At 39.8% G+C, this 22,092-nt stretch overlaps 2 protein-coding genes across 5 annotated transcripts in view; one reads left to right on the top strand and one right to left on the bottom strand.

Moving 5' to 3' along the window:
- Nucleotides 1-9,331, top strand: part of ripor3 (RIPOR family member 3) — a 64,421-nt gene extending 55,090 nt beyond the window's left edge. For all 3 annotated transcript variants that reach the window (XM_035778472.2, XM_035778474.2, XM_035778473.2), the window contains exons 18-22: nt 363-521; nt 5,202-5,404; nt 7,986-8,069; nt 8,489-8,579; nt 8,927-9,331. In XM_035778472.2, coding sequence (XP_035634365.1) covers nt 363-521; nt 5,202-5,404; nt 7,986-8,069; nt 8,489-8,579; nt 8,927-9,027 — 638 coding nt within the window. In that variant the 3' untranslated portion in view covers nt 9,028-9,331. The remainder of the gene's footprint in view (nt 1-362; nt 522-5,201; nt 5,405-7,985; nt 8,070-8,488; nt 8,580-8,926) is intronic.
- A 2,743-nt stretch (nt 9,332-12,074) lies between these two features.
- On the bottom strand, nt 12,075-19,451 carry blcap (bladder cancer associated protein). 2 transcript variants are annotated; one of them, XM_035778470.2, is made up of 2 exons: nt 19,301-19,451; nt 12,075-12,615 (listed from the first exon to the last, which is right to left on the bottom strand). In XM_035778470.2, exon 2 carries the CDS (start codon nt 12,475-12,477, stop codon nt 12,214-12,216), a length of 264 nt encoding a protein of 87 aa, XP_035634363.1. In that variant the 5' UTR covers nt 12,478-12,615; nt 19,301-19,451; the 3' UTR covers nt 12,075-12,213. The 2 variants fall into 2 exon arrangements, with proteins under 2 accessions (XP_035634363.1, XP_035634364.1); XM_035778471.2 differs by lacking the exon at nt 19,301-19,451 and adding an exon at nt 13,472-14,207.
- Nucleotides 19,452-22,092: the final 2,641 nt, after the last annotated feature.

Here is a 22,092-nt window from a genome sequence, read left to right as displayed (position 1 = left end):
AACGTGTAAAAAGAAAACGTACAAAGTGTTTGTTACAGTAGGTGTTAAGCCTGTGTTAAAAGATGCTTAACATTATTAAAAGACAAACAAGCGATTGTGATTGTTTTGAATTGTGTTTTGGAAATAGAGATAGACATGGTTATTACAAAAGTAGTGGTAATATTTCAATCAGTACAGACATTTATAGGCAGCTTAACCACTTTTTTTCATGGACAAGCTATGTTTTCAAAACTGTAATGTTTACATGAATTCAGATTTTTTTTTATTAAATTCAACATAATTCTCTCCAAATTGGTGGAATGACCCAGAGGCTAGCTGGTATTTGACTGTAGTCTGTCACTGATACATTGTGTCGTCTGCAGTGTTTGCGCAGCTGTTGCAGCAGATCCAAGCTAGCTGTCGGATGGTGCCTATGGCCCGCTACAGTCCACAGAGGGTCACAGTTTTCCAGCTCTCCACCTACCTGAGCCGCTGGAGCTTCACAGACCTGGGAGAACACATCTCCCGCCTCTCCAGAGAAGGTATCCTGTCACAGGACTCATTCACACTATCAGGCTCACCCGTCCTGAACCAAACTGTGCTGGCTTGGTTTACATGGCAAGAGGATCATTTTACATGCAATCCAGGCAAAACTCCGGGGCTGTACAAAAAAGTAGCAAAGATAAAAAGAAAAAGGAGGGACATAGACACAACCGACGACAACCTTCAACATTGAAGTGTTTCACCTCATTCAGTTCCATGCATTTGAGAAAAGTTAGCTACAGTATGTTAATCTTAGGACCATAATGGAAGAGGTACAGGAAGCAGAGGCAAAGACAATGTAGTAGACCACAGCATAAATACAGTTCAAGTCGGACGTTTACATACACCTTAGCCGAATACATTCAAACTCAGTTTTTTTTCACAATTCCTGACATTTAATCCCAGTAAAAATGCCCTGTTTTAGGTAGGTTAGGATCACCACTTTATTTTAAGAATGTGAAATGTCAGAATAATAGTAGAGAGAATTACTTATTTCAACTTTTCTTTCTTTCATCACATTCCCAGTGGGTCAGAAGTTTACATACACTCAATAAGTATTCGGTAGCATTGCCTTTAAATGGTTTAACTTGTGTCAAATGTGTCGGGTAGCCTTCCACAAGCGTTCCACAATAAGTTGGGTGAATGTTGGCCCATTCCTCTTGACAGAGCTGGTGTAACTGAGTCAGGTTTGTAGGCCTCCTTGCTCGCACACACTTTTTCAATTCTGCCCACAAATTTTCTATAGGATTGAGGTCAGGGCTTTGTGATGGCCACTCCAATACCTTGACTTTGTTGTCCTTAAGCCATTTTGCCACAACTTTGGAAGTATGCTTGGAATCATTGTCCATTTGGAAGACCCATTTGCGACCAAGCTTTAACTTCCTGACTGATGTCTTGAGATGTTGCTTCAGTATATCCACATGATTTTCCTCCATCATAATGCCATCTATTTTGTGAAGTGCACCAGTCCCTCCTGCAGCAAAGCACCCCCACAACATGATGCTGCCACCCCCGTGATTCACGGTTGGGATGTTGTTCTTCGGCTTGCAAGCTACTCCCTTTTTCCTCCAAATATAATGATGGTCATTATGGCCAAGCAGTTCTATTTTAGTTTCATCAGACCAGAGGACATTTCTCAATCTTTGTCCCCATGTGCAGTTGCAAACCTTAGTCTCACTTTTTTTATGGCGGTTTTGGAGCAGTGGCTTCTTCCTTGCTGAGCGGCCTTTCAGGTTATGTCGATATAGGACTTGTTTTACTGTGGATATAGATACTTTTGTATCCGTTTCCTCCAGCATCTTCACAAGGTCCTTTGCTGTTGTTCTGGGAATGATTTGCACTTTTCGCACCAAGGTACGTTCATCTCTAGGAGACAGAAAAGGTCTCCTTCCTGAGTGGTATGACAGCTGCGTGGTCCCATGGTGTTTATACTTGCGTACTATTGTTTGTACAGATGAACGCGGTATATCCAGGTGTTTGGAAATTGCTCCCAAGGATGAACCAGACTTGTGGTCTACAATTTCTTTTCTGAAGTCTTGGCTTATTTCTTTTGATTTTCCCATGATGTCAAGCAAAGAGGGACTGAGTTTGAAAGGTAGGCCTTGAAATACATTTACATACATTACATTTAAGTCATTTAGCAGACGCTCTTATCCAGAGCGACTTACAAATTGGTGCATTCACCTTATGACATCCAGTGGAACAGCCACTTTACAATAGTGCATCTAAATCTTTTAAGGGGGGTGAGAAGGATTACTTTATCCTATCCTAGGTATTCCTTAAAGAGGTGGGGTTTCAGGTGTCTCCGGAAGGTGGTGATTGACTCCGCTGTCCTGGCGTCGTGAGGGAGTGTGTTCCACCATTGGGGAGCCAGAGCAGCGACCAGTTTTGACTGGGAACTGTACTTCCTCAGTGGTAGGGAGGCGAGCAGGCCAGAGGTGGATGAACGCAGTGCCCTTGTTTGAGTGTAGGGCCTGATCAGAGCCTGGAGGTACTGAGGTGCCGTTCCCCTCACAGCTCCGTAGGCAAGCACCATGGTCTTGTAGCGGATGCGAGCTTCAACTGGAAGCCAGTGGAGAGAGCGGAGGAGCGGGGTGACGTGAGAGAACTTGGGAAGGTTGAACACCAGACGGGCTGCGGCGTTCTGGATGAGTTGTAGGGGTTTAATGGCACAGGCAGGGAGCCCAGCCAACAGCGAGTTGCAGTAATCCAGACGGGAGATGACAAGTGCCTGGATTAGGACCTGCGCCGCTTCCTGTGTGAGGCAGGGTCGTACTCTGCGGATGTTGTAGAGCATGAACCTACAGGAACGGGCCACCGCCTTGATGTTAGTTGAGAACGACAGGGTGTTGTCCAGGATCACGCCAAGGTTCTTAGCGCTCTGGGAGGAGGACACAATGGAGTTGTCAACCGTGATGGCGAGATCATGGAACGGGCAGTCCTTCCCGGGAGGAAGAGCAGCTCCGTCTTGCCGAGGTTCAGCTTGAGGTGGTGATCCGTCATCCACACTGATATGTCTGCCAGACATGCAGAGATGCGATTCACCACCTGGTCATCAGAAGGAGGAAAGGAGAAGATTAATTGTGTGTCGTCTGCATAGCAATGATAGGAGAGACCATGTGAGGTTATGACAGAGCCAAGTGACTTGGTGTATAGCGAGAATAGGAGAGGGCCTAGAACAGAGCCCTGGGGGCACCAGTGGTGAGAGCGCGTGGTGATCTCTAACAGATTCTCGCCACGCCACCTGGTAGGAGCGACCTGTCAGGTAGGACGCAATCCAAGCGTGGGCCGCGCCGGAGATGCCCAACTCGGAGAGGGTGGAGAGGAGGATCTGATGGTTCACAGTATCGAAGGCAGCCGATAGGTCTAGAAGGATGAGAGCAGAGGAGAGAGAGTTAGCTTTAGCGGTGCGGAGCGCCTCCGTGATACAGAGAAGAGCAGTCTCAGTTGAATGACTAGTCTTGAAACCTGACTGATTTGGATCAGAAATACATTCACAGGTACACCTCCAATTGACTCAAATGATATCAATTAGCCTATCAGAAGCTTCTAAAGCCATGACATACTTTTCTGGGATTTTCCAAGCTGTTTAAAGGCACAGTCAACTTAGTGTATGTAAACTTCTGACCCACTGGAATTGTGATACAGTGAATTTTAAGTGAAATAATCTGTTTGTAAACAATTGTTGGAAAAATTACTTGTGTCATGCACATAGATGTCCTAACCGATTTGCATAAACTATAGTTTGTTAACAAGAAATTTGTGGAGTGGAAAAAAAGTTTACTGACTCCAACCTAAGTGTATGTAAACTTTCGACTTCAACTGTATTTTAGATCCAGGAGAACGTGAGAGTCCCAAAAACATTCCCAAGACACACTATACATCTGGATGGAATCTGTCGACACTATTCCTATTCCATGTACACCAGAACTAAATTAAGTCATAAACTGAAGCATGTGGGTGCTCTAGGACATGAAAAGACCCATCGTGTGAAACAAAGGACACGTTTTGTTAGAGGCCCCTACAGCTGTGTCTTCAGAAGGCCCAGGGGACAACTCACACCACACACTGAAAGATCCACACTACTGTAAATCTGCATGTGCAGAACGTGATGAGTTACCCTGTGAAGAATGCTGCAGAAAAGCGTAGATAATTGGGCATGTATGGTCTAGCCAGACCTGGGGTCAACTACTGTTTGAAATGCATTAGATGTGCTTGGTTTAGTGTGCCCGTTGCAATGTGGAACCAACAGAAAAATCCCAAAAGTGCAAAACCATCCAACTGGCACTTCAGCCATGCTCAATAAAGTGATCAAAGTATTTCAAATACTATTTGAACCCAGGTCTAGTCTGAGCTGCCACAGCAGCAGTTGGGGAACAGCCTAGAGTACTGTATTGGATGCATAATTTGTTTTATTATTGTACAATAGGCTATGCATTTTGACTGATAGGGGATGGTTCAGTCTTGTGGTTTTTATTGATAAGCCCTTTTGGGTTTCTGCTCAACATCTCCTTAGCATGTGTGTCCTTTATCTCTAAATCTATTTCCTTTCCAACTGTTGTTGTACAAATATTTAGCCTGTCTATACCTTCCTTACTGTTTCTGCATTCAACAATACCTACCGAGTTGTTCGGCAAATTAATGACAAGTTGTCTTTAAGCAGACAAAAGCAAACTGGCACCCAGATTTTTAATTATACACTGAGTGTGCAAAACATTAGGAACAGCTTCCTAATATTGTGTTGCACCCCCTTTTGCTCTCAGAAAAGCCTAAATTCGTTGGGGCACGGACTCTACAAGGTGTTGCACGCGTTCCACAGGAATGCTGACCCATGTTAGCTCCAATGCTTCCTACAGTTGTGTCAAGTTGGCTGGATGTCCTTTGGGTGGTGGGCTATTAGTGATGGAAACTGTTGTGTGAAAAACCCAGCCGTTGCAGTTCTTGACACTCTCAATTTTCTTGCCCATTTAAGTCTCAAGGCTTAAAAATCATTCTTGAACCTGTCTCCTCCCCTTCATCTACATTGATTGAAGTGGATTTAACAGGTGACATAGGTAAGGGATTATAGCTTTCACCTGGATTCACCTGGCCAGTCTATGTCATGGAAAGAGCAGGTGGTTCCTAATGTTTTATATAGAAAGGTGAAAATAACTTACAATCTTTTGGTGTGTGTGTGTCAGTGCACCTGGTGTCTGCTCTGGAGAGTCCTAAGAGGAGAAAGGCCTTGAAGAAGCTGAAAGGGAGGCGCATCGTCGAACTGCTGCCCCTGGGCTATACTCTCCAGCGCCTAGCCAGCCTCCAGACAGATGCCAACCACAAGGTGTCCCAGGCTGCCAGCAACTGTCTCTGCAGAGCCGTGGGCTACAAGGCCTTCAGGACAAAGGTACGGATGAGGCCAATAGTTTTGATAGTTCGGTGAAACTTTTAAGTCATTACCTGCTTGGTAACACTTTATATGACAACCAGTATCATTATAACACTGTCACGACACATATATTTAGACCTGTGACATATATTGCGTAATTTTAAGGCTGGTTATGACACCTACATAATAGTGTCAAAACCCACAAAACCTCCCACACAAGGAGAAACATTCCATTACACCATAGCCTACGTGTCAACAGTATGTTTATTTTAGATTTTTGTAAAAAATAATTAATTGATCATATTAAATTATCTTTGTAATTGCGCACACGTTGGTGTCAGACATGCACCTACCCCAATGCTTTGCTGCTGATGACTGGGATGAATGGAGGAGCATATTTTAGGAGCAGGACGAGACATTGTTCTTTCGACTGATGACTGATATAATGGCATGTATGTGACAGGCCTTTCTGGCTTATATGATTATTGATGGTCATAATGCTTCTTGTCATTTGTCAAAAGTGTAATTTCTTAGTCCAAGTAAAGTGACACAGGATGGTCATAATGCTTCATGACAGAGTCATAAAGTGTATTTTCTACAAGTTATTTCAAATACGATGACAAAAAAACATAACTGTATATAATTCATTACAACAACAAAGGATTTAAGAAACAAACTTTCAAATGGAAGGAAACTTCTTGGCAGGGAAAAAAATAAGTTGAATAAATATGGGTTTTGACACTCTTATGTCCATGTCATAACCAGCCAAAACATAAAGCAATATATGTCACAACAGTTGTAAATATATGGGTCATGACAGTGTTATGACCAATTATGACAGGTTATGACAAGTTATATCAGTTGTTATGACAAAATATGACAAGATTATGACCGTGTCATAACGTCTTGTGGCCCTGGGTGTCAAGTACAAGTTACAAAAAGCTTATAAATGTTTATAAATCCTTCTTTGTTTAAAACCTCTGAAATGTAACTGCATATAATCTAAAATGTAATCTACATCATCCACAAAAGTAATTATTTATCATGAGAGGACCATAAACAATAACTAGTAATGGGCTCCTGAGTGGTACTGCGGTCTAAGGCACTGCATCTCAGTGCAAGAGGCGTCACTACCGTCCCTGGTTCGAATCCTGGCTGTATCACATCCGGCCATGATTGGGAATCCCATAGGGAGACGCGCAATTGGCCCAGCTTCGTCCAGGTTTGGCCGGCGTAAGCCGTCATTGTAATAATAATGAGTTCTTAACTGACTTGCCTAGTTAAATAAAGGTTCAATTTAAAAAAGGTAAAATTGAAATATTCCAAGAAAGGTTCAATTGTCACCTTTCTGGTAAGAAATAGTTATAAATTGCTGAGGTGTAGTCACTTTTGAGGACACAAGCTGCATGTATACAGAACAAATATGATAAAAATATGAAACTATTCAACAAAAGTCTATGAATAACACTGAAATAACTTATATGCTTTCTAAATGTAGTATAATCAAATTATAAAACCACTAACTATAAGATTTCACCTTCCTTATAACTGTAAAATACATATTTGTATGTTTAGTGTAAGAGAAAATGTGCATATTTTCTAAAGGTCTGTTTTGATCAAAATGTCTGCTCCCACCGATATGAATATCACACAGAGCTCTAGCTTCCTTACTTCTAGATTGGCTTCCTGAACTCATTAGGAACTAGCCTTTCATCTCATATTACTCTTATCCATCTATGACAAAGTGTTTTTTGTTTAGAATCTATTAATCATTTTAGATTAATAGCTATAAATCGATCTCTGAAAGTGCTATACTGCTGCGCTACGATGTAAGGATTGCAGGCATGTGCTTTGTCAGTGGCCGTGACATAGGGTTCAGCCAGGAGTTGGTGGACAGTCGGAAGAGCGAAGGGAGGGACATCCCAGCTTCAAGTGGTTTCAAATGTCACATCTTACGTCACACAGGCGGACTAAATATACTACTGTGTCCATGGGAACCAGGGCTACGCAAGCAATTTCGATCTACGGTGTCCACAGATTGATGTATAAGCAAAAATGTCGGTTGGAACCGGTACCAGAACCACACAGGTCTCCAGAACAGGGGACTTTACATCTAAGAGGATTTATTAAATGTTATAAATGCTAATGAATTGTAATGCTTATGAATGTTTTATAAATAATGAAATACTAATTTCTTTACATTTCTAAATTGTGTAATTATTCTCAAAGAGTCCTGGGATCCATAAGAAACAAATCCATTACCGAAGGACAACACAAGCATCTCATCCTACTATTTAGTCTTTACTGTAGCGCTAGTCTAGATCCATCATCCCTCCCTCGGTTGGGACGGTATTTATTACAGTTGATTAAACTGAGACTGAGCAGCAGTGCATATCATTGTCATATGATGCTTTATTAGTGAAGTTCTTCTAGGACTGGTTTTGCAGACACAGACTAAGCCTTGTTCAGGAGTAAAAAGCATTCTGAATGGAGATTCTCCATTGAAAGAGTTTTTTTAGTCGAGGACTAGGTTTAATCTGAGTCTGGGAAATTGGAACATAAAGTAGTTTATGTCCTTGTAATTGTATTATCCTCCTAGGCTATCGTCTACTACACGGAAACGCTGAGGGACAGCAATGTCCAGCTCCAGCAGGCCGCCTGTCTGGCCCTCAAGTGTCTCAAAGTGAGTCCTCTTGGTGTGTGATGTCTTTGTGCCGAAGCCACAGGGTTTCACAAGGAGACCAAACCCAAATCCCAGAATACACAGATGATCTCTCCTCTGTCTGCCCACATGTTGCCATCCGCCACTCTGCGTCAACACATTCCATCTTATCCTGGACACGAATGCTGTAGATTACCAGCCCGTTGGCTGCCAATGCTATAATCCTGTTTGTTTTGGCCTGGCAGTTCTCTCTACCACCCTATTTCATTGGGATGTTTTGGTGGCATATTTGAGGGAGCCACTGAAGTGGTAGACGTTTGGCCCTGCTTGTAAATAAAGACACATCTTGAGATGTGTTGTGGTTATGTTTTGAGGAGATGGCACCCTAGTGGTTTGGTTTATATAACACGCTTTGAACTTTGAACTCCTGTGTTTGGCAGGCGACTGAGAGCGTGGAGCAGGTGGCTGAGTTGTGGCGGTCGGCTGACGAGGACCTACGCAGCGCTGCTAGAGAGACTGTGCTATCATTTGGTAATCAGTCAGATGGTGTCTTCATTAACATGTTCATTTGCATGCAATTACTTGATTACATAAATCATTTTAATAACTGCCCTGAGTTCAATTGGGCTAGATTTCTACCTATGATGCATCATTTTCTGAATTCTTATATTGTGTTCTTGAGTGAAGGATAAGAAACCTGGGCCTACATCACAAATCCTCTAAGTAAGAGTGCTAACCTAGGATCAGGTCCCCACAGTTATCCATTATAATTTAAAAGGCTAAACTGATCTGAGGTCAACAATCGTACTCTTGAGACGCTTTACAAATGTGAGCCTTGATTTTTTTTGTAGACCTGATGCATTTTTTTCTTTTTTTAGGTAAAAAAGGTCACCTTGCATTCCAGCGAATGGACAAGATTTATTGTGAGTTGCAAGATGAAGCATATCAGAACTTGGATACTGAAATCACAATCCTTTAAAGTTGAGAGAAAAGTCATATGAATGTACCCCCCTCTCCCGGTTGGGCTGCCAAACTGCAGTGACTGGATCTGAGCCAGAGGAACATTTAGAATAGACCAGCAGCAAAACATAATGGGCCACAATTCCTGTACATTGTCCTGACAGTGTATGGGGCCTTAAACAGTCGCCCGGCTTCATGTACAGGCAAAACCTGTATAACCACTAGGTGCTCTGTATGATATAAAACACTTCAGATATTTATTCTATATTTTAGCAGTATCAATATGAAATGTACACAATACAAATAAAGTGGATACATGTACATATTTGCTTCGAACCAAGCATCTTTGTGTTGATAAATGTTTCTGGAGTGTGACCAAAGTTTAAACCGGCGGGAACATGTTGGGAAGCATTAATTGGACAGGTAACTCTACAAATAACGCCTTGCCAAGACAAGACCAGCAAAGATTTATTGAAAAATTAGCTGTAAAATCTCCCTTTGAACAAAATACTCACTCCCTGTGCATTACAGTGAAAAGCTCCATCTTTGTTTATTTACATCTATATGTAGAAATGACATCCAATGTCATACCACACTACAGCAACAGAACATAATATAATTAACGAATATAATTAATTATAACTAATATAATTAATTAAGTTTCATTGTCAAAAGTTCTCAAAACCAGACCGGGCAAAATATAAACATTTCGTGTGGTCTGTGGTTCACTGGATAACCAGCTGCAAAATGGTGAACTTTCCCTGATAGGTATCACACCGTGCTGGAGTTAAAAATAATCCCAAAACATTTTCATTAAGAGCTCATTGTCTTGTCCAGCAGTTTCTTTATGGCCCAACCGAAAATAATCCATGTTAATATCCCTCCAGCAGCAGACAGCATTAGTATACTGTACTTCACGTTTCAATGACTAGAGTTACAAAACTTTATAAAAGCAAACTTTTGTCTTTTCAAATATTATGATTCTGTGAAATCTCAAAAATCAAATCATTGTCTTGGGCATGGGGTTCTCTCCTTCTCAAATGCAGATAGTGGGCAACTGATAACACTTGGAAGTCGATATGAAGCCTAGAAGAACTGAGAAAACAAGGCCACAGCATCATGCTCAGTGTGATAACACCTTCAGAGGGTGAACTTTATTAAATGAAAAGCAGTAGTAGCATTTGAACTCTGCAGAAGTGACACAGCATCTTCAGAAAGTATTCATACCCCTTGACTTTTTACACATTTTGTTGTTACAGCACAAATAAAAAAAATTAAAAATGTATTTTTTAAAAAGTGTGTCACTGGCCTACACACAATAGTAAAAATGTGCTTAACAAGTCATATACGTTGCATGGACTGTATGCAATAATATAGTTTAACATGATTTTTTAATGACTACCTCATCTCTGTACCCCACACATACAGAGCATTCTGTATGCGTATGGTCTTTCAGTCGAGCAGTGAATTTCAAAACAAATCAACCACAAAGACCAGGGAGGTTTTCCAATGCCTCACAAAGGGCACCTATTGGTAGATCCCTTTCAGCATGGCGACGTTATTAATTACACGTCGAATGGTGTATCAATACACCCAATCACTACAGAGATATGGGCAGCCTTCCTAAGTCAGGTTGACAGAGAGGAAGGAAACCGCTCAGGTATGTCTCCATGAGCCATTGACTTGAAGAGTTAAGAGTTTAATGGCTGTGATAGAAGAAAATTGTATTTACTCCACAATACTAACCTAATTGAAGGAAGGAAGCCTGTACAGAATACAAATATTCCAAAACATCTGTCATGTTTGCAACAAGGCACTAAAAGTTTGCCTGCAAAAAAATGTGGGAAAAGCAATTAACTGTTTGTCCTGAATACAAAGTGTAACGTTTGGGGCAAATCCAATACAAAACATTAATGACTGACATTCTCTATATTTTCAAGCATAGTGGTGGCTGCATCATGTTATGGGTATGCTTGTAATCGTTAAGGACTGGGGAGTTTTTCCCGATAAAAAAATTAATGGAATGGAGCTAAGCACAGGCAAAATTCTAGAGGAAGACCTTGTTCAGGCTGCTTTCCACCAGACACTGGGAGATTAATTCAATAACCTAAAACAATAACAATAACCTAAAACACAAGGCCAAATCTACACTTGAATAGCCTACCAAGAAGACAGTGAATGTTTCCGAGTGGCAGAGTTACAGTTCGGACTTGAATCTACTTGAAAATCTATAGCAAAACCTGGAAATGGTTGTCTAGCAATGATCAACTACTAACTTGAAAGCGCTTGAAGAATTTTGAAAATAATTATGGGCAAATATTGCACAATATCCAGGTGTGGAAAGATCTTAGAGACTGACACAGAAAGACTCACAGCTGTAATTGCTGCCAACCGCACTTCTACAAAGTATTGACTCAGGACTGTGAATACTTACGTAAATTAGATATTTCTGTATTTAATTAGCTAAAATTTCTAAAAACATGTTCTAACTTTGTCATTATGGGGTATTGTGTATAGATGGGTAAGGTTGTATTTATTTAATCCATTTTGAATTCAGGCTGTAATACAACAAAATGTGGAGTAAGTGAAGCGGTATGAATATTTTCTGAAGGCACTCTAGATAACAGATTCACATCACTCGCCTCCTCTTGACGTCCAAAGCTCAACAGGGAAGCAGGATTTTCATGTTCACCTTCCTGCAACTGTAACTTATACTGATAGTCAGCATTTTCACACCAACAACACATTTGATTTCTACCCTTTGGAAACTTTCAGATTTCTGTAGTTAAAACATATGTATTAACAAGACTTTTGAAAACTCTAAAAAAGGCAACCCATGCAAATGTTTAGATCCAATGAGGCCAGGGTAGGCGACATTCACTAAAAAACCAGGGGGAAAAGGCAGGGGTGGAGGGCAGTAGTGAGGAGGGTAGGGTAGGCTATTCTCTGGGAAGTGTACACATGCCCACACATTTAAAAGCATTGGACTGGTATGCATGGGGGAGTAACCATATTTCATACACCAGTCAATTCCTTTTAAATCCATTAAGAGACATGAACAAGTGCACACTAAGGGCAGAGGGGATGAGAATCAGGATGAAGTCTATGTTTATCCACATGGACAGCGTCAGGTGGGAGATTTGATTCACAGCCTAGATACATATTGTCCAGGATCCATCTGCGCATCACGTCAGGGGGAATCCTCTTAGGTGCCCACAATGCTGGGATCGTGTGCACAATCTGGTAGTGCGGAGTCATGGCAGTGGTACAGAAAACAGTTCCCCCAGCAGCTGTAGCAGATGAAAAACAGAGCTGCCAGGAACACTAAGGCACAAATGGTACATGGCTTCCTCTCCAGCAGGAAGCTGAGCAGGTAGAAGCCCATGAACATTGAGTGGTTGAACCATAAAGCCGGGTTCAGAGGTTTCGGGATGAGGAGAACTGGGAGCAACCACTGAAGGCAGTACATTGTCTTTGAGGGGAAGGCAAACACACACCAAGCTCAATCAGGTGCCCACAGGGCTGGGTGGAATGACACAGTGGGGTTTCCTAACCATCGCAGTTGTGACGTCGGAGCAGATTGTAATCCGTTACCGTCAGGTCGGGCCTAAAAGGAGAGCATACAATTCATTAAAAAGGTGCAGAAACAACACAAGCCATCAGTTTCTCTTTGACATGACAATGAGAAACGTTTAGCGTAGTGTAGCTATCGGTAGAGTCTTAAAACGCTACAAAAAAATGCAGTAAAATCTTTTTTCACTTATTGTCAATAATGTGGTTGTCAAAATACATAGATCATTTGAAAACAATGTGGCAGTTCTCACCCATGTCTAAAACTCCCAATACTGTTTGTTACGATATTTACACGATACGAGTCCAAATGTAAAGCATGTGCTGTGCTAAGAGCGTTCAAATCTGTGGGACAGCCCTTTTTGCAAAACCGGTGTCATCATATTTGCTCTTTGTGATGGGTATTCCTCAACTTATCAAAGTAAGATCGATGTGACATTTGAAGTATGGGAAAGTCCTCAGGGTGTTGCATGGTCATCGGACGTCTTTTGACTGAAATATAAGGTGACATGTTTTTTCCTTCGGCTTCACATGTTTTCAGACACAAAACAAATAGCAGGTACAAAGTAGAACTTTGGTCCATGCCGTTCACTGAGGCAATGAGCCAGGTGAGAGGCAGTGCTGCACAGCATTGACTGTTTTGTGCCATCTGCAAATTTTTAGATAGATGGTTTTATTCATTCAAGTAAAAACTACCAGAATTCAGTGGCTTGAAAATAATGAATTGAAAATAGGTCAAATCTCTCTTTCTGTGCAGCTGGCTAGCAGGTTAGCACTGTTTCTTCTGAGCCTAGGCTAATTATTTGCTGGAAACATTGCAGTTTATCCTTCCTTCAAACTCATCAACACCAAAAATAACATTACAATGTAACCCAGCTAATGTGTAGGCATACCTTTGAAGTAGGGCTGACCCCAATTCGTCAGTGATAGGCTGCTTGTAGACGGGGATTTTTTGTGTAGAGCCATAGCTAGATATATACTGTACAAGTGAAAAGTTTGGACATCAAAACTATGAAATAACACGTATGCAATCATTTAGTAACAAAACTTGAAATATATTTTATATTTGAGATGCTTCAAAGTAGCAACTCTTTGTCTTAGTCAAAACGTGTTTAATTTAAGAAACCAGACATGTGATTTGATGCCATTATTGACTCATGATTAACATTGATCTGTCTGCGACCTTTTCCGATAACTTGAAAATAAGATCTAAGCTAAGTCCTACCCTCACGAAGTGTTGTGTTCCTGAGAAGATTCTCTACAACGAAGTAACGTTACAACACCAGAACTAGGCTGGACAATAGAACGAGTCAAAACTCACCAAAGGCTTGAAAAATGGCCAAAGAACGTTGGCTGAGCATGGAACACTAGCGCGAGGCCATAGAAATTGAATTGAAACAAACCGTCGCAGAGCCTCTGACTGAAGTGATGCTTAGAATTCCATTTCCCCTAAATGGCAGAAAAAAAATGATCCCTTTCTATTTTACCACTACAATCTGTTCTTAGGATGAAACTGAAAAAAATAACTTGTGTAGAAAGTAAACAAACCGCACCTTGATGGTGTCAACTGAGCTTGTCTGCGTAATGAGGAAGTAGGGAAAAAATTAACTCGGGACTCTTTCTGGTCTAGTGATCAACGACCACCGAGCTCACTGCCCAGACTTACATTATTACAAAGAGGAGATTGTCCTGACTAAAATGGTGTCTGACTTAAAACTCTAAATATACACATAGTGTGTTTCGTTTTTTTTCGTTGTATTATATTTTACCAGATCTAATGTGTTATATTCTACTACAGCAATTTCACATTTCCAAAAACTTCAACATCAGTTTCCTTTCAAATGGTATCAAGAATATGCATATCCTTGCTTCAGGTCCTAAGCTAGACAGTTAGATTCGGTTATGTAATTTTTGGCAAAAATTGAAAAAAAAAGGGTCTGATCCTTAAAACCTCTTTGGGATAGGGGGCAGCATTTTCACTTTTGGATAAATAGCATGCCCAATTTCAACTTCCTGCTACTCATGCCAAGAATATAAGATATGCATATTATTCGTAGATTTGGATATAAAACACTGAAGTTTCTAAAACAGTTTGAATCATGTCTGTTCCACATGCGTTTTGGAAGTGTCAATGCCGGAATGATATTTGCTACTAATCGGTCAGCAGGGGTCGCTATTTAAAAAGGCAACTGTAAGGGTCATATATTGAGTCATGAAGCAGGTAATACAGGGGTTATACTATTGGTATAAAATGTCAACCACATTCAAGTCATTGTTGTAAATACTTATGCTTCCAATAAAAAGTCAAGTAACTATTTTATTTAGAGACATTGAGAGGAAAATAAGTGAAACTATGTGTACATTTCCATTGGCCAAAATAATATGGGGTGGAGATTAATACAGTATTACATGATAATCTAGATAGATGGCCTCCTAAAGATAGCAATTCTGTTTGTGATATAAGGAATATATGTCTACGGTTAGGTGTTGTATATATTTGGAGACATAAGAACCCAGATAACATTATGTTTACACGGAGTACCAAAGATTTATCTATACAATGGGGTCCTTCTGTAGCTCAGTTGGTAGAGCATGGCGCTTGTAACGCCAGGGTAGTGGGTTCGATCCCCGGGACCACCCATACGTAGAATGTATGCACACATGACTGTAAGTCGCTTTGGATAAAAGCGTCTGCTAAATGGCGTATAATATTATTATATTATTAATCCCGTATTTATTTCTGGCTGATAACTGAAGATATGGCTGACAAGGTTGATACAGTCTCTATAGAACCATCCATTTTAACAGACCACAAAGGGATCTTAAAGATAAATACGCATGGTTTGTCTACAAAAAAAAGTTATTAATGGTTACTGGAAAATGAACAAGACTTTACTTGAGAATTAAGTATTTAAGGAAATAGCAGGAATTATTGCTAAACACTGGAATTGTGCCTGTGTCGTGAATACATTTGGGAGCTAATGAAATTTGATAAGGCTTTTGGCTATTTCAATGGGGAAAGAAATTGCTCGTGCCAGAGAGAAAGAAAATGTCATAATAAAGGGAATAATGGATTGGACTAAAAAACTGAACTAACTAATCAGGAATTACTGGAGCTATCATCAATGCAAATGCAGTTAAGACTGTATCTACGAGGAAAAGGCCCGGGGAGCGTTTGTAAGATCAAGAGGAAGACGGAAGGAAGAGGGAGAGAAAAATATTTATTTAGAAAAAAAAGGGCAAGCGAAAAGATGCAAATTAATGATTAATAATATTTCCAATGAAAATCCAAAAGAAATCTCTCAGCATGTTGCCCAGTTTTATCAGAATATGTATACATCAGCCCAGTCAACTTCCAATTATGGATCTTTTTTTAGACAATGTAGCAAACATTGCTAAAGGTCGATAGATCATATTTTCAGGGATTTTTGTGATGAGTTAACTGAAATTGAGATAAACGACTGTATTAAAAGCCTTAAGGACAATAGGTCCCCTGGAAGTGATGGTTTAATAAGAGAGTTTTATAAATCATTTAATGATCAATTGATTCCTTTCATTCTTGCTATGTTCCAAGAACCAATAGAAAAAGAGGAGTTACCAGTTTCCTTAAAGCAAGGTGTAATTACTTTGATTCCCAAACCTAAGGATACTCTTTATATAGACAACTGGAGACCCATTAGCCTGTTTAATAATGATGAGAAATGATTTGCCCCTGTATTTGCTAAGAGGTTGAAACAAGGCTTGCATCATATAATTGATGAACAATCTGGTTTTATGCATGGTCGACACATAAGTAATGACATCAGGTTGATCTTAGATATGATTGACTATAATGACCTCATCCTTGATGATAGTTTTCTTATGTTTGTTGATTTTTATAACGCTTTTGACACTGTAGAACTTGAGTTTATGTTCAAAGCAATATGTTTTTTGGGGTTTGGTGACTTTTTTTCTTAAAGCAGTCCAAACTTTATATAGTGGTTGTACTAGCTCTGTAAAATTAGCTCACAGGACATCCCAAAGATTAGATATTGGCCGTGGCATTAGGCAGGGCTGCCCAATTGGTCAATTTTGATTGGTTACTCAAATTATGGCTCTTCATATCAAGAAAGGGAATTTTCAAGGTGTTTCAACACTTGGCAATGAATTTAAACTATGTCAACTAGCTGATGATACCGCCATATTTTTAAGAGATCGGAATGAGGTTTCTAAAGCAGTTTCCTGTATCGAAGACTTTTTCTTAGTTTCGGGTTTGAAAATGAATATCAATAAGTCATTCTTATTTCCACTCAAGGATTGTGTTTTACAGGAAGTATATGGTATCCCAATTAAAGATAAGGATACTTAATCTTGGAATTGTTATATGCAAGGATTAAAAACAAAGGAGGGAATTAAACTACAACCCCATTATTGAGAAAACAAAGAAGAAATTTAACCTCTGGTTGCTGAGAGATATTTTGTTATACGGTCAGGTTTTATTGTCCAAAGCTGAAGGATTATCCAGATCAGTTTATGTCTAGTTATCACTTGAATTATCCCCTAAAAATTGTAAAGGACTTAGATAAGATTCTTTATCATTTTATTTGGAGGAACAAGCCTCACTATCTATGAAAATATAGATTGGTTGTATCTTTTAAATTCCTCTGTGGTTGAAGTAAGTAACAGACTTACATGAAAATATATTCATTGGCAATATTAACATCGAAGATAAATGTAGTAATAAACAGATTAGGAATATTATTTGTGATACTACAATTCCCTCAGCAAGACTATTTTGGTCAAATATCTATGGTGATATACAATGGGGGAAAGCATGGAAAATTGCTAACAAATATTGTATCAGTAACAGGGTAAAGGAAGTTGAATTCATAAAGTTACATAGAATTTATCACGTGAAACATGTTTTGGAAAGATTCAAGCTGAATATTGACTATAAACGTGATTTCTGTGGAATGGAGAAGGAGACAATTTTGCATTTGTTTTTTGCCTGTATTTATAGTAGAATCTTTGGGATTGACACAGAATTTTGTAACAAAAAAAAAAATAGGGCCCACTGTACTATTTAATGGTTTTGAAATTATTTATTTAAATTCTGACAGATAAAGATGTAGTGTATTTAATTCAACCGCTAATAATAAGTAAATTTCCTATTCACAAATGCAAATGGTCTAATTCAAAACCGAACTTTTTCACTTTATAAATGAATGTAAAACAATATGGCACTACTTTATCTAAAATTAAACACAAAAAAGGCCATTAAAACTTGTATTATTAATGAATATGATTGCCATTAATCCTAAACAAACCAATGTAAATAGTTTGTATGTATGCTTGTTTGCATGTGACTATTTTGTTGACTCATTTGTTGATATTTGCTAATAAAATAAACCTATCCATTTGGTTTGCAACTCATTGAAGCTGTGCAGCATTGGCTCAATTAGAAGGAACAGATTGACACATATCAAATTACCCAGCAGTCATTTTTTTATTTGACCTTTAACTAGGCAAGTCAGTTAAGAACTAATTCTTATTTTCAATGACGGCCTAGGAAGTGGGTTAACTGCCTTATTCAGGGGCAGACTGTTTTTTTTTTACCTTGTCAGCTCGGGTATTCGATGATCGAATAGTTAGTTACAAGTCCAATGCTCTAACCACTAGGCTACCTGCCATAACATTAAATCGAAAATAAAGAAAAAAATAATTTAAAAATATGTCTTCTCGCTGTTTAAAATCGGCCACATCTTGAAAAATAGGACGACATGTTTTGTTTAGGTTTACACCCTTTTATGAAAAAAATATGGTTAACCATGACCAGAAAGCTGTTTGTCACCACAAAATTCACCCAGGCGAAAAGTGAGCTGACGTTACCACACCAAGTAGCAGTAAGAGATTACTTGAGGTAAATCTACGAAGTCAACGTGGGCTCATTGCCAGCAATAGCAAAACAGGCTTTGTGACGCAGAACAATAGGCTAGGAATAGAACACTCGGAAGATTGGTGCCACGGTGCTATATAACCAATAGGAGCTGGCAGGGTGAAAAATGCCCTAAAATAAGGCAGCTGGGACATATGGTAATATTATTTAACTGGACTCCATGGCGGATGCAATTAACGAGTTTAAATCTGAAAAAAAAAAAAAAGTCCTTAATGTCCAGCCTACCAGAACCAGATTCACTTGGTCCCCTTCACCCAGCTGCTTTAGCAAGTTTGTTGCAACATGGCTAATCAAGCTCTGAATTAGTCTATTTGCTTGTTAGTTCATAGAAACAAAGGATCACATGCACACAATTGTCTTATTAAATAGCTAGCTAGTAAAATGTCCCTGCAAATTCAAAAATAGCTACGCTAGTCTGCTAATACGTAGGTTCGAAGTGACTTAACATAGCTACTACTAGCAGTTAGCTAAAGCGGATTTGGTTAGCTAAGATTCAGGACAACAAATTGTATTTTTTTTTTGTTTGCATTCAAGGCCGGTTAACTATGGTGGGATTGATTTGGTTGACTAGTTAGCTACAGTCAGTAACGCTAACGTTGGCTAAAACAATAAAACATGTAGTCAACGTTACGTTTCCTTGTTAATAATTAGCTGGCTGGCTAGTGAGACACTAGCTACTTGCTTGCATAGCAAGAGTCAATAATATGTCACATTGAATCATACATACAAGTTAGTGTTAATAGCTAGCTAAGTATTTGCATAAACGCTTTAAAGAATAAAACTAGACCTGCCAATTTCCAGGTTCATTCTTGCTCGAGCACACTACTCGACTCCATTGCTGCTGCCTTAAGAGTAGACGACGGTCCGTACTATGATGGATACTTGGGACTTCCATACACCCCCCCATTGCGGTTTAAAATGGTTACGCTTCGAACACACCGAACGTGTTTTACGCATAATAGTAGGCGGCATCATCTGGATATGTATGCAACAAAAGTTCAACATTCACACCGAACACAATGCATCTGCAACGTTTCAGTGGAAATTAATGTAATTATGGTGTACCAAAATGCCAGACACTGTCGGTGTTTTCGAAGCATTAGGATGGATATAGGGACGTCCCAAGGATACCAGATAGCACGGACCCCGAGACGACTGCGTAGCCACCAGCGGTTGTCACTAGATAACACAGCCACAAATGAATAATTATGGCGAAACACCGCACATTTCTGCAATTTATCTTCTTACATTTTGATTTTAAACCTGACCCTAAATTAAGACCGAAATTTAAAAAAAATGTAAAGCCAATTTTGACTTTGTACTTGTGTAATCTGACTTTGTGGCTGTGTTGACTAGTGATGACCCAGTCTGGCGTAGCTTCAGTATTTCCATTGCAGGACTCTAAGAAATACACTGAACAAAAATATAAACGCAACAATTTAAACGAGTTTACTGATTTACAGTTCATATAAGGAAAACAGTCAAAAGAAATTCATCTATTAGGCCCTAATCTATGGATTTCACAGGGGCGCAGGGGCTGGGAGGGCATAGGCCCACCCACTGAGGAGCCAGGCCCAGCCAATCAGACTGAGTTTTTACTCCACAAAAAAGGGCTTTATTACAGACAGAAATACTCCTCAGTTTCATCAGCTGTCCGGATGGCTGGTCTCAGACAATCCCACAATTTAAGAAGCCTGATGTGGAGGTTCCTGGCTGGTGTAGTTACACGTGGTCTGCGGTTGTCGGGGCCGGTTGGACATACTGCCAAATTCTCTAAAATGACGGAGGCGGCATATGGTAGAGAAATTAACATTAAATTCTCTGGAAACAGTTCTGGTGGACATTCCTGCAGTCAGAATGCCAATTGCACGCTCCCTCAAAACTTGAGACAACTGTGGCATTGTGTTGTGTGACAAAACTGCATATTTTAAAGTGGCCTTTTATTGTCCCCAGGTTCTCCTGTTTAGTGATCATGCTGTTTAATCTGCTTCTTGATATGCCACCTGTCAGGTGGATGGATTATATCGATTTTATGTCATCAATGACATCCAAAGCTTAGTTTGATCAAGTGCTTTTTCAAACCGTGTTACAAAATGCGAACTCCCACTGATTTCGCCGCGGTTCCGAAGCTTTCTTTGATTCCAAGCTGCCTTCAAACACCGACCTCTACTAGACACCGTACTTATAAATATACACCGAACAAACATAAATGCAACATGTAAAGTGTTGGTCCCATGTTTCATGAGCTGAAATAAATGATCACCGAAATGTTCCATACGCACAAAAAGCTTATTTCTCTCAAATTTTGTGCACAAAATTCACCTTACCTCATGTTTCAGCATGATAATGCACGGCTCCATGTAGTAAGTTGAAAATGTCCCAGATCTTCCATGGCCTGCATATTCAGGCAATCTATGAGGAACTCAAACTGCTCCTTGGTGATCTGATACCGCCTTCCCTCCAAAGGGTCTTGATAGGCTCCAAAAATAAAATATAATAAATTGTTAAAACATACACTCCTACAAACTTTTTTAGGTTAAAAGACTATAAGAGCACCATATAGAATTTAGGAACAGTATTAGAATGTTTTTTTTATTGACTGACTTCGCAAGATAGAAGTGCACACAAAATCCCAGACTTGACACAGGAGACAACACAGGAAGGGTACAATGATACAATATCAGCCTTTGCCACGCATGCCTTACAAAAAAAATCATACAAATGTAACAACTTGCCATCTTGGTAAGGTTCCTGTTGTTGATGTCTTTTGCCTCTTGCAGGAACTCCTCTGCAACAGCAATTAGATTGCTGGCCATCTCTTCATCAATCAAGCTACCGCTTGCCCACCGAAGGCTCCGCAACATGGTCTCTAGCCTGATACTTGCCCACCGAAGGCTCCGCAACATGGTCTCTAGCCTGATAGACCGCAGACCCGATTGGCCCAGTGACATTTTATTTTTATGTAGCTAACAACCCCTTAAAGTGTATTCTTGTCTGAACTGTGCCAACTTGCAGAGACCTTGACCTATGATGAGAATTATGCATTGACAGGCGATGCAGTTTTAACTAGCTACAAATACAAACTAGCTAGAAAAAATGGTTCTTCGTACAGACATCGCATAATTATAAATCCACAGATGGCTCGGAACGTTGATATTGGCCTGATAAGCATCAAAAACAACAGAATCAACCACTGAGAGCAAAAATTAGAGGTCATAATACAGACGTAGTCAAGATAGTAGAAACAACAACAACAGTTTGTCACATTGAAATTATTCTTCAAAATGGTCACATATACAGCTCTTAGATATATCATAAATGCAACAAAAATTAGGAATTGGATTTTCACAATATCTCTCAAAACAGACATGCATCTTCAACAGCTTCCTCTCTGTTACTCTTGTACCGCCACGTACTGTGAGACTCCATCACTAAGTAACTGTATGACTGTGCTCCTTAAAAACAAGGCACACATGGCTAACAGTCAATGGTATGCATAGAAGCCTCAATCATGCTAGTTCATTTTGCTGTGCTGATCATTTGTATCATTGTCATCGGTTTACAAAGGATTGAGTTATC

This window comes from Oncorhynchus keta, chromosome 10, assembly GCF_023373465.1.
Source record: "Oncorhynchus keta strain PuntledgeMale-10-30-2019 chromosome 10, Oket_V2, whole genome shotgun sequence".
In the NCBI taxonomy this organism is placed as follows: Eukaryota; Metazoa; Chordata; class Actinopteri; order Salmoniformes; family Salmonidae; genus Oncorhynchus; species Oncorhynchus keta.
This window is presented reverse-complemented; position numbering and strand designations above follow the sequence as displayed.